General features: G+C 24.2%; 1 protein-coding gene across 7 annotated transcripts in view; it reads right to left on the reverse strand.

Annotated features, from left to right (window-relative positions):
• The window catches only part of LOC117175649 (cytosolic carboxypeptidase 4-like), a 328,784-nt gene that overhangs the window by 2,313 nt on the left and 312,916 nt on the right, over nt 1-13,555 (reverse strand). For 6 of the 7 annotated variants that reach the window (XM_033365360.1, XM_033365361.1, XM_033365357.1 and 3 more), the window contains one exon: nt 10,786-10,931. The exons of the other annotated variant lie outside the window; for it this stretch is intronic. In XM_033365360.1, coding sequence (XP_033221251.1) covers nt 10,820-10,931 — 112 coding nt within the window. In that variant the 3' untranslated portion in view covers nt 10,786-10,819. The remainder of the gene's footprint in view (nt 1-10,785; nt 10,932-13,555) is intronic. 7 annotated transcript variants of the gene reach the window in all.

The following is a 13,555-nucleotide window of genomic DNA, read 5'->3' on the forward strand; positions in this document are numbered from 1 at the left end:
TATTATTTTATATTTTATATTATATAATAAAATATCATTTTTCAAATATCAACACAATAAGTCTGTTTTATAAGGTCCTAAAAACCCCCATAAGTGAAAAAATTAGTTTTGCGAGCTTTTAGCGCTAATTATAACTTTTTTGCGATTTTTTAAAATGAAAATTGTTTTTGGCACATCCGCAGTTTTTTCAGAAATTTTTCACTTGTCCAATTTTCAATTAGAGGAAAGTGATAGTTCATGAATGTTTACAAGAGTGATTGCTTAAACAATTTATTATTATTGTTAATAATATTCTGTTAGAAAAATGCTACAAGATTGAAGTTTAAAAAAATTTACTTTTATTCAAATTTTTAATCAATATAAGTTAAGTAATTAATTAGAGCTAAGAAAATTAATTGTTCCAACACTTCATTATTATTGTTAATAATAATATTATATTTTAATAATACTAGAAAAATGCGGTTATTTCTGAAATTTTTGGCTTTTTGTCCAATTTTCAATAAGAGTGAGATAAGAATAATATCAAGTTAACAAAAGGAATTGTTTAAACAATTTATTATAATTGTTAATAATATTCTCTTTGCTTAATTGATAGAATGTTGCAGATTCTTCTCAAATTTTCAACTATCTCTCAATTTTTCATTAGGTGTAACTGGATAATCAATTGAATTTTGCAAAAATAATTAAAAAAAAAAATTATTATTGATTATCATTATCTTGATCTATATCAATACCTGATTATTGCGGTTTTTCGGAAATTTTTACCTTTCTGTCCTTTTTTTAATTAGAGAGGCAATAATTAATAAAAACTAACAAAAAAGATGTTTAAATAATTTAATATGGTTTGTAAGTATCTTTTCTAAGATAAGTGCTAGAAAGTGGTGCTTTATTTTTAAATCTTTAACTTTGAATCGCCTTTTTATTTATGAAGAAATAATAAGTCAACCACAACAAAAATGATTTTTTACTGAGTATTGTTGTTTTAAGTAAATAATTTTCACTCTTTTCCACAAAGAAAGAAAGAAATTATTAAAAATAAAGATTTTTTGTCGTTTTTATTTATTAATTGTTAATAACTAAGCAGGCCAAGCAAAGTTAAAGATTTTACTTAAAAACTACATCTTTTTAGCACTTATCTAAGAAAAGATAGTTACAAATAATACTAAATTGTTCAAACAACTTTTTTGTTAACTTTCATTAATTATTATGCCACTAAGTGAAAAAGGACATAAAGGTAAAAATTACAAAAAAAAACCGCAAGTATCAGACATTGCTATAGATGAAGATAATCACTAACAATAATAATTTTTGTAAACAATTATTTTTGCTAAATCTAATTAATTATTAAGTCACGCCTAATGAAACATAGACAAACGGTTGAAAATTTCAGAAAAAACCGCAACATTCTATCAATTAAGCAAAGACAATATTATTAACAATAATAATACATTGTTTAAACAATTCTTTTTGTTAACTTGAATTCAATATTACTTCACTCCTATTGAAAATCGGACAAAAATCCAGGAATCTCAGAAAAAACGGGATCTGTCTAGCATTATTCGGATATAATATTATTAATAATAATAAATTGTTTGAACAATTAATGTTCTTGACTTTAATAAATTGCATAACTTTCTTAATTAAAAATTGAACTAAAAGTGATTTTTTTTAGACTGCAATTTTGTAGCATTTTTATAAGAGAATATTATTAACAATAATAATAAATTGTTTAAAAAATCACTCTTATTAACAAGGGTGAAATATCACTTCCCTCTAATCGAAAATTGGATAACAAGTGGAAATTTGTGAAAAAACCGTGTGTTCCTAACTCTATTCTATGAGAAAATTACTAAAAATAATAATAAATTGTTTAACCAATTTATGCGATCATCTATTTTTTAGTATAAAATGGTCTTTATGTCCAAAAAACAATTTGAATTATAAAAAACTGCAAAAAAATCATAATTAGAGCCAAAAACTCGCAAAAACCTTTTTTTTCACTAATGGAGGTTTTTTGGGACCCTATAAAAAAGGCTTATATTGTTGATATTTAAAAAGCGATATTTATTCGTTTTCTATGGCTAATTGCGAATAGAAATGTATAATTTCAACTCGATTGAGGTAATACTGAATAATCTGAAAAAGATGTACAAAAACGTCTTTTTTTCTTATGGGAAATGCGTGTTAAACTTCATGGGGCTGATGGCCCCTCTAAAAATAATTTTTTAAAAATTTATTTTTATCAAGAGAAATAAATTTTCAACTAAGAAAGGTGACCTTTCTACCATAACAAAAGAAAGGCCAATCCAAAAGGAAGAATTCTCAAGTGAATAGTTAAATTTTCGACCAAAAAAATGACATTAAAAACATTAAATTTCAAACAAAAGAATACACTTTCAACAAAATATTTTATTTTTTTGCAAATAGATGAATTTTCGACCAAGAAGATTAATTTTCTAATAAGAAGATAAATTTTCAACAAAATACATGAATTTTTTATTCATGTTCAAAATTCAACTATTTCGTTGAAATAGTTAAATTTTGAACTAAAAAAGATCAGTCTTAAACCAAAGATGGAACAGTTAAATTTGCAGTTAAAAAAATGTCCATAACAACAAAAATGAATTTTTCACCAGTTTAATTCAACGAAAAAGGAGGAAGTTAGAACAAAATAGTTGAATTTTTAAACTAATGAATGAACTTGCAACAAACAAGATGAATTTTTTACCCAAAAGAAAGATTTTTTAACCAAATAGTTAGATTTTAATACAAAAAGTCGATTATTTTGAAAAACAGTTGTGTTTTAAACCAGATAAAAAGAATTTTTAACAAGAAAATCAAGACCGCTGAATTTTCAACGAACGATTGAATTTTTAACTAAAAAGGTAAATTTGGAAACAAAAATGGAATCGTTAAATTTTTAGTTTAAAAAACTTATTTTCAAAAAAAAATTAACAAAGTAGTTCAATTCTTAACCAAAATCATGAATTTCCAACTCAAGATATTAATATTCTATCCAAATGAACGAATTTTCAACAAAATACATGAATGGAATAGCTACATTTTCAAATAAAAAAATAAATTTTTAACAATTTCTACAAAAGTCTTATAATTTTTTACCAAAAGCATAAATTTTCAATATATTAAAGTTATTTTGTAATCAAATAGTTTAATTATTTACCGAATTGGTTGAAACCAAAATTTAAACAAAAAGGGTTAATTTTCAACCAAAAAGATTAATTTCTTTGCAATAAAGACGAATTTTTTACAAAATACATGTATTTTCAACCGGAAAAGATCAATTTTCAATTTAAAATATCAATTATTTTCCGAAAATGGAAGATACATTTTCAGTGAAAAAAATAATTCTCAAACAAGAGAAACATTATTTTTAGCAAAATAATTAAATTTTTCACCAGAAAGATAATTAATCAACAACAATAAAATTAATTCTTAACTAAAAATAAAATGAATTTTCAATTAAATATTTAAATTTTCAACCAAAAAATATGTATTTTCAACCAAAAATGGAATAGTTCAAAAAAATTTCCTTTAAAATGAAAATGTTATTATTACAATTATTATGATGAATAGAAAATGTTTTAATGATTTTATTCAACTAATCATAAAAAATTTCAGTTAAAAAAATTAATTTTTAACAGAAAACAAACGACTTTCTAACAAAATAGTTACATTTTCAAATAAATATTTGTACTTTCAACTGAATTGTTTAATTTTTCACCAAAAAAGTTTATCTTTCAACAAAAAATTGAGATTTTTAACAAAAAATTTCATCTTGAACATTTGAATTCAATTTTACCCAAAAATCACGAGTTTTCAACAAAATAAATGAATTTCCAACCTGAAAAGTATCAGTTGTCAATCAAAAAGTTAATTTGTTAACTAAAACTGTTAACTTTATATAAAAAGAATTGACTATCAACAAAATAATTAAATTTTTAAACAAATACTTGTTCGTTAAACTAAAAAAGACTAATTTTAAGCTATATAGTTGAATTTTTAACTAAAAAACTATCAATTTTTAACAAATAATGGAATAGTTAAGTTTTCAGTTGAAAAATTAATTTTTAACTAAACAAAAACAATTTTGTATCAAAATAGTTCAATTTCCAACCAAAGAGATAAATCTTAAATTAACAAAATTAATGTTTTAGAAAGTAGTTCAACTTTAAACGAAGTAGCTGATTTTTTGTTCCGAAAATTAGGACTTTCACAGAATAAATGCATTTTAACAAAATAATTAATTTTTTAACCAAATATTAAAATTTTCAAATAAAAAAAGATAAATTTTCAACAAATAATGGAATAGTTCAATTTTTAGTTATAAAATTAATTTTAAACAAAACAGAAACGAATTTTTGTCCAAATAGTTAAGTTTTCTACCAAAGAGATGAATCTTTAACCAAAAAAATTAATTTTTTACAAAGTAGTTCAACTTTGAACGAAGTAATAGATTTTTTGATCAAAAAATTAAGACTTCCAGAAAATGAACGCATTTTAAACAAAATCATTCATTTTTAAACAAATGGTAGAATTTTTAATCAAGTAAGATAAATTTCGAACCAAAAAAATATTAATAAATATTTTAATCAAATTAAATTTGAACCAAGAATACTTGGACTTTTCAACTGGGTTTTATCAAGTAATTTAAAATTTAAGCGGCAAAGTGAGAAAAATAAGATGTTCCCTGGAAACAGGAAAAATTAAAAAAAAAACTAAAAGGGTAAAAGAGAATGTTCTCAAAAGAAAAAATGTCTAAAGAATTCAAATTTTTTAAATATTGTACTCATTCATAATCGAATGAATGATAACTGCTTTTTATTTTAACGATTTGAATAAACAAAAGCAATACGGTGAGAAATAATCCTTAAATTATCAAAATGGTTTAAATAAGTAATTTATATTCCCTAACATATGGACGCTCCCTTTGTAAGATTAAAGCATCATCTATCAAATTCAAATATGGGTTCGTCAATACTTAAAAATTGACAATAGAAAAGCAAATTTGAAAATAATAATTTCTGTTATACATTTTGTTAGGATTAAAGCCGGTAATTTTTTTATTTAATTCAGTCCAAAGCAGTGCTTCTCCCTTTCGTCAATGTAAGGAACTGTGATTCCACACTCAACCGATACAGCAGTTTTTAAAATGTGTTTGGTGCTATGTTTTAGGGAGCAAAAAAAGTTTTTTTTTTTAATTTTGCAAACGATGACCCCTTCATTTTTTCATTTTGGTGAAAAAATACTTTTTTAAAAATAAATTTGCAAGTGTGCCACTTTTTTAATGACACTCAAATTCAGTAAAGAAGGGCTGAATCAGTTTGATAACTAATAGTATACATAACATTTATAATGTATTGGAGAATCCAGAAATAATTTTTGATAATGTTATAAACAAATTCAGGAATAAATGTCATTGTTTGGTGATTAACATTAAGTTCTTAAAATAGGCTCATTTTTGGGCCAGAATAAAATAAAATGTTTTTTGAATGACCAACGTTTTTAATTTTTGCATTTAAAAAAAATTCATTTAAACAATTATTATGAACAAATGACCATTTTGAAAATACTTCCATGAATAGAATCCATGATTTATACAGATTCGACTAAAGATATCTTACCAATGACTTCTTTTGGTCACATTTTTGAAGAGAAAAGTAACTGTTCATTATTTAAACAGTTTGTTTAAATAAAAAGAAATCACCATAAAAAATTGCAATTCAATTATCAAAATTGTTCAAATATTTGACAATTTTCGTAATTTTGGAAAATATAACAGTAATGAGTCAATGGCAAGACAATCTGAACTGATTTCGTAAAAAAATTGATCATATTCATGGGAAAAAAGTAAGGTGTTTGTTTATAACAATTAATGAAATAATTAAAATTTACCGTAAATTTACAAAATATAACAAAATGTAGATGGTAAGACACTTTTCAACGAATCTGTATAAAAAATTGAGCCTATTCATAGAAAAATGGTAAAAATGGATATTTGTTTATAATAATTGTTTAAATAAATGAAAATTATTGTCAAATTACGAAATATGATAAAAGAGAGGAATTTCAGACACCTTTAGTGTATTTTACGAGAAAAATAAGCCTGTTTATTTAGACATTGTAAAACTACATAGTGTTTTATAAAGATTGTTTAAAAAATTGCAAGAAATAAGTTTTTTTACTTATTGTAATGTTGCGTCAATTTTGCTTATATTTTATACAAAAACTATAAAGTTCAAAATCGAATTACTGCAAAAACGTAACAAATGACATTCGTTCATTTATTTGTTTATAGCATTATAAACAATTCTTTGTTTTTACTCTAACACATTATTAATTAACAATGTATAGCATTAATTTAAGCCCTCCTATACTGAATTTGAGCATCTTTAGAGCAGTGTAACAATTGAGAAATTATTTTGTAAAACACACTATTTAATTTGTTATTAAATAAAAAAAATGGTCCTAAAAGTGATTTTTACAACATCAGTATCAGTATTTTGAAGACAGAAGATGAATTTTCATAGTCTATAATTTTTTAAAAATTGTTGGCTAAAACGGCCTGGCGGAATGTTCCTGAATTCTATAAAAAATTTGTTAATAGCAGAATATTTATTAATAAACGAGAAGAAGCACCTTAACATAATAATTATTTAGTTAGAAATGTAAGAAGTGTGTGAGCAATGAATTGATTAATGATTAATCGATTAATTTTTTATTATAAATTTAAAAAAGTGTCAGAAATAGCGGTTAAACTTTTTATAAACAAATAATTTCATTAATATTAAATAATTAATTAAATAAACGTATTTATATACATAAATTTTAATTGTAAACAATTATAAATTCTATTAAATATTATAGTTAAATTTAAAAATACAAATTTTATAAATAATTTATGTTTAATTAAATTATTACTAATATTAATTAATTAATTATTATTTGGAAAATTATGAAAGTCATAAATAAGTTTAAATAATAGCAAAATTAATTAATTTGTCAAAAGAATTTTTCAGACTTCACAGCTCTAGATGCTTTCAAAACAAGGGAAATAGGATGATTTTTTTTACGAAAATAGGCGGAATTTTCAAACAAAAGAGACGACTTTTCCAAAAAATAATATAAATTTTTGTCTACCAAAAACGAGGATCTTTTAGGTTAAAAAGAAGATTTTGAAAAAAAAAGTTGAATTTTTTACCAAAAAAGATAAATTTGTAAGATAATAGTTGAATTTCCATTAAAATAATTAAATTTTCAAGAAAGTAGTTGAATTTTTTACCAAATAGTTAAATATTTAAATGAAATGATCGATTGTTAACCAAACAGTTCGATTTTGAAAAATAAAAAAATTAATTATCTATGAAAAAGTTCCATTTACAGCCAAATAGTTGAACTTATAAATCAAACAAAACAGTTGAATTTTCAAAGTAAAAAGATAAATTTTGAACCAAAAGAAAAGATGAACTTTTATTAAGAATTTCAAACCAAACTGATTAATTTTTGACTGATAAAAAGAATTTAAAACTAAATACTTTAATTAAAAAAAAAATAGTTGAATTTTTAAATAAAATTGATAAATTCTTAGAAAAGTAATAGTTAGTTGAAATTTCTGCCAAAACAGCATTTAATTTCAAATATAAAACAGTTGCATTCAGCTAAACAAAGGCAAATTTTCAAAATTCTCAGTCAAATCCGATAAATTTTTAATCAGCAAGTTGGATTTTTTAACAAAAAAAAACATTTGATTCAAAAGATTATTTCCAACCAAATGTTTATTTCAACCAAGAACTTTAATTTTACACCAAGAAGATTAATTTTCGAACAAAAAACAGATTTTTTAACAAAATAGTTAAATCTTTAACGAATAAAATAAAAATATAAAACTAATAGAATAAAAAATAGAATAGTTACATTTTCATTAAAAAAGAAAACAAATTTTGATAAAAACAGTTCAATTTTTAACCAATTAAATTAATTTTTAACAATGCAGTTCGGCTTTAAACCAATAATTTTATTTTTCATACAAAAAATACAAATTTTTAACAAAATACAAGAATATTCAACGAATCAGTTGAATTTTAAAGTAAAATGATAAAAAATTAGTTAAATTTTTAATAAAAAGACGTATTTTTGAACTAATAGTCGAATCTTCAACTTTAGCCGATCAATTTTTAACCAAAAAATGGAATAGTTGAACTTTTGTTTCAAAAAAATAGCTTTTAAACAACATAAAAACTAATCTGTAACAAAAGAATTAAATCTTTACCAACAAAAACAATTTAAAAAAAAAGATGATACCTCAATCAAAAATTTAGTTGTTGAATTTTCAACCAATTATAGAATAGTTATAATTAAAAAAACTTAATTTTGATTAAAATATTTTAATTCTCAAACAAATAAATTAAAATTTAAGCAAGTAGTTTAACTTTCAAGCAAGTAGTTGATTTTTAACATCAAAATAATGTCTTAATTAAATAGGTAGAAGTTGAGTTTTCAAGCTAAAAAGTCAAATTTTTTAGAAAATAATTGAATTTTTAACCCTGAAAGACAAATTCTCCAAAAAGTAATTTTTTAAACAAAAGGAGGTGTTATTAAAAAAGTGCATTTTTGACATCAAATATTAATTGCAAAATAAAAAAATGAATTTAAGATGAATTTTCAACCAAATGAAAAATGTAGAAACTAAATTTTAATTTTAAAAAGTAATTTTTAGTAAACAAAAAAAAACAACAAAATTACAAAAAAATAGTTTAATCTTTAAATAATGAAATTAATTCTTAATAAAATAGTTTTAAATTATACCAAGTTGTTGGATTTTCAAACAAAAATACGAATTTTTACCAAAATAAATTAATTGTTAACCAAATATTTAAATTTTCGAAAAACAAAAAAGTTAATCATCACCCTAAGAGTTGAATTTAGAACAAAATGATTGATCCTTTAATTAAAAGGGACGCATTTCCAACAAGAAAAAAAATTTAACGAAAAAGAATCAAATTTTAACCAATGAAGCGAAGAATTTTTAAAATAATAGTTCGATTTTCAATGAAAATATGAATTTCCAACCAAATAGTAAAATCATTAACCAATTAAATGCATTTTTAACAAAATAGATCAACTTTGAATCGAATAATTGAATTTAGAACCAAATAATATAGTTTTTCATCAAAACAGTCGAGTTCAGAACCAAAAATATAATAGTACACCTTTCAATTAAAAAGGGTTAACTTTCAAGAAACGATGTGAATTTTTAATAAAAATTATGCCTTCTCCACTCAACAATGAATTGTGAAACCAATAGAACGAATTTTCTATTCACAAAAACGAATTTTCAGCAAAAGAGTTAAATTTTCAACAAAATAGTATAATTTATTTCTGATTTTTAATTTCGTCTATTATTGTTAAAATCATTTTGTCGAAAAATGAGAAAAAAATCTGCTTCGGCCGGGATTCGAACCGGAACACCACTATTCACGAGTGAAACGTTTAACTAATTACGCCACTGGGGCCACAGCAGATCGTTTCTTTGTTTCTCCTATTTTTAGAGAATCACGCTGGTCTGCATCTTTGAAAATGATTAAATTTAAGTGATTATTCAATTCATGAACTAATATTGTTAATTAATTATAGATTAATCAATCAGATTTCGCAAGTTACAAATATTCAAACACGCATCATTCCAGTGGGCACAACATTTGGCGACGTCTTTATGACATCGTTACGACATCGTTACGACAACTTTACGATATCCTGTGTCCATGTCGTTTCGGTTTCTTTACGATATCGTAAATACATCGTCAGATCATATGACTTATTTACGATATCGTAAAGACTCCTTAACGACATTGACATAGGACGTCGTAAAGTGGTCGTAAATATGTCGTAAAGATATCGTAACGATGTCGTAACGATGTCGTAACGATGTCGTAAAGACATCGCCAAACTTTTTGCCCACTGTGATCCTATCGAAATAGGAGAAACAAAGAAACGATCTGGTGTGACACCGGCGGTATAATTGATTAAACGACCTACTCGTGAGAAGTGGCGTTCGAGGTTCAAATCCGGGCTGAAACCGATTTTTTCCCGTTTCTCAACAAAATTATTTGAACAGTAGGGGGAAAAATTTAACACCAGAAAACTACACCCTGGTAGACAAAATAACATCAATGTTCCAAATAGTAGAATTTTTATCAAAAAGAGATTAATTCTGAACAAAATATATAATTGTAAGCTTTGCAATTAAAAATAAGAAACTTTTAAAGAAAAAATTGCATTTAGGCGAAGAAACGAGAAAACTGAGAATTTTCTTGAAAATAGGTTAATAAAAAAATTTTGAAAATGGGAAAAAGGGGGTAGCAGGGGAAAGAGTGTGAAGTCTGTTTTTTAAGGTTTCAGAGAAAGCTCTTATTTTTAAAAAAGCAAAATAAATCCAATTTTTAAGAGCAAATCCCCAGTGGGCACAAAGTTTGGCGACGTCCTTAAGACAACTTTACGACATCTTTACGACAACTTTACGACATCCTATGTCCATGTCGTTAAGGTGTCTTTACGATATCGTTAATAAGTTGTATAATCGGACGATGTTCTTACGATATCGCAAAGACACTGAAACGACATGGACATAGGATGTCGTAAAGTTGTCTTAAAGATCTCGTAAAGATGTCGTAAAGACGTCGCCAAATTTTGTGCCCACTGGATCGTTAGTTGTGAAGCAATTTAAAATTTATTTGGTTAATTAGCAAGTGCCTTTGATCGAAAAAATACCTAAAAATCAAGCTTTTCGCTTGAAGAACAAACATTAAGGAATCCCTAAAATGTGTTGCTTAGCGTGTTTGTCCTGGATACATTTTCTGGACTTCTTAGATAATTTCAAAATACACTTTAATGGACAACAGTGCTCCTCCTCTGACCTGGATTAAAGCACATTACAGTCTATTATATAAATAAATTATTAATTTATAAAAATTAAAATTAAAAATAAATATTTTGAAAAATACATCTAGGCGCAAAATTGTATAGTTTGTACATTAGGGTGTTTCGAAAATTCGTTCGAAATTTTTTTGTTAATTTTCATGCATATTGCACCCAAATTTATTTCAATTCTCAATAAAAGTGTTTTTTTTTTGTTGTTAAAAAAAATGATATTTAGAGGTTTCAAAAAGGCGTTTTTGTTCACTTCATTTAGAATCATAAATAATAAAATAAAAATGTATTATGTTTAAAATATCACCCCCATGAGTCTGTTTTAGGGGTTAAAAAAAATCCATAAGTAAAAAATGGTGTTTTTTCAGTTTTTGAAGCTAACTATGATGTTTTCCATTTTTTTAAAGATAAATTGTTTTTAATACATAAAACAATACTTTCTAATGATAATAAACTTCTCACATAAATTATTTAAACAATGTTTTTTTTTTGTTTTTAACCATTTTTTCTAAAATAAAAATTAGAACGTCACTATTTTTTTCAAAATTTTCCACTTGTCTTCAGCTGTCTATTTAGAGCAATCCAATAATTAATTAAATTTAATAAAAATAATTGTTTAAACTACTTATAAGGATATATAACAATAGTCTCTTATAATAATATTACAAAGTTCTTGTTTTATCTCAAATATTTCACTTTTTGTCTACTTTTCAATACAAGTGAGACGATAATTAATTTAAGTTAAGAAGAATAATTGTTCAAACAATTTTTGATTGTTTTTATAATAATGGCTTTAAATAATGCTAGAAAGTTCCGTTTTTAAAATCAAATTTCCCACTTTTTGTCAACTTTCCATTTCGTAAACTATTAATTAATGGCAGTTAATAAACATGATTGTCTAAACAATTTATTATTGTTTATAGCTACATTTTCTTAGATAATTGCTAGAAAATTGCAGTTTTTTCTGAAAATTTAAACCTTAATCAGAGTTTTTTATATATCGATAAAAAATAAATAAAAAATAGATAGAATCGTTTTTTAAAAAGTTCTTTTTTTTTGCGAATATGTACATTTTTCTTAAAGAAAATATATATTTGAAATATTGTTCAAATTTTCTATATGGATCGTATAAAATGTAAATTTTCCTTGAAAAAGTGTCTACGAAAATTGTTTTTAAGTTATATTAATATCAATATTTGTTATTATTTCCTAACTAGAAAGTCAAAGGAGAGCTTAAAATTAAAAAAAAAAAAACGGAACTTTTTAGCACTACTCTAAGAAAAGATAAATTGAACATTAAATTTTTCTAATGATTATATTAGTTAAATTTGATTAATTATTACCTCGCTATAAGTGGAAAGTTGATAAAAAGTTGAATATTTCGGAAAAACGCAACTTTCTGATATCATGTAAAGAGAAATATTATTATAAATTATAATAAATATTTAAAACAATTATGGTTGTTAACTTGAATTATTATTTACCTTACTATAATTGAAAAATGAAAAAAGTGAAAAATTTGAGGTAAAACCGCTACTATCTAGACATTCTATAAGATAAAATAGTTTTAAGCAATAATTATTGGTATAAACAATTATGCTTGTTAAATTACAATAATTGTTTCCCCGATCCAAGTTAAAAGTGAAAAAAGTTAAATATTTCAAAAAATCTGCAATTTTCTAACATTTATCTGAGGAAATATTGTTGAAAATAATAAAAATTATTTAAACAATTATTTTCATAAACTTTAATTATTTACTACCTTACTATAATTGAAAAGTGGAGAAAAAATGAAAAATTTTAGAAACAACTGCAAGTTTCTAGCACTATTTTCAGATAATGTTGTTAAAAATAATAATAAATATTTTACACAATTATTTATGTTAAATTTAGCTGACTATTGGCTTGCTCGAATTAAAAATTTTAAACGTTAGGAAAATACGCGAATTAGTGACTCTATTCTAAGAGAAAATTGCTATAAACAATAATAAGGTGTTTAAACAATTTATTTGAACATTTAGTGATAAACTGAAAGTAATACTTTGTGTATAAAAATATATTGTATCAAAAAAACCAAAAACAATCATATATAGGGCCAAAAACTCGCAAAACAATTCACTTATGGGATTTTTTGGGATCCTACAAAACACACTTATGGAGAGTGATACGAGGGTAGTTCAATAAGTCCTTAGAATGACCAATAGATGGCGCGCGAATCGCTCTAAATCATCTGTTTTCAGTCAGCACCACTCCCGACTAGATATATGGTGCAGTCACAGTCCACATCTTCTGAGTTTACGTGTTTTTATAACCAATTGAAAAAAAATTGTTCGTTAAGAAAAATGAAAAAAAAACGAGTTCAGAGCGGTAATCAAACATTTTTATTTAAAGGGTTTAACTCCATATGAGATAAAATATGAATTGGACTCAGTTCATGGCACATCGGCCCCTGCCTTAGCAACGGTTTATAACTGGGTAAATGAATTTAAGCGTGGTCGTACATCAATAATGACGAACCACGTTCAGGAAGGCCCGTAGAAGCAAGTACTCCCGAAATCATCAATATAATCCACGATATGGTGTTGAAGGATAGAAGATTAAAAGTGCGTGA

Source organism: Belonocnema kinseyi, chromosome 6, assembly GCF_010883055.1.
Source record: "Belonocnema kinseyi isolate 2016_QV_RU_SX_M_011 chromosome 6, B_treatae_v1, whole genome shotgun sequence".
NCBI lineage: Eukaryota > Metazoa > Arthropoda > Insecta > Hymenoptera > Cynipidae > Belonocnema > Belonocnema kinseyi.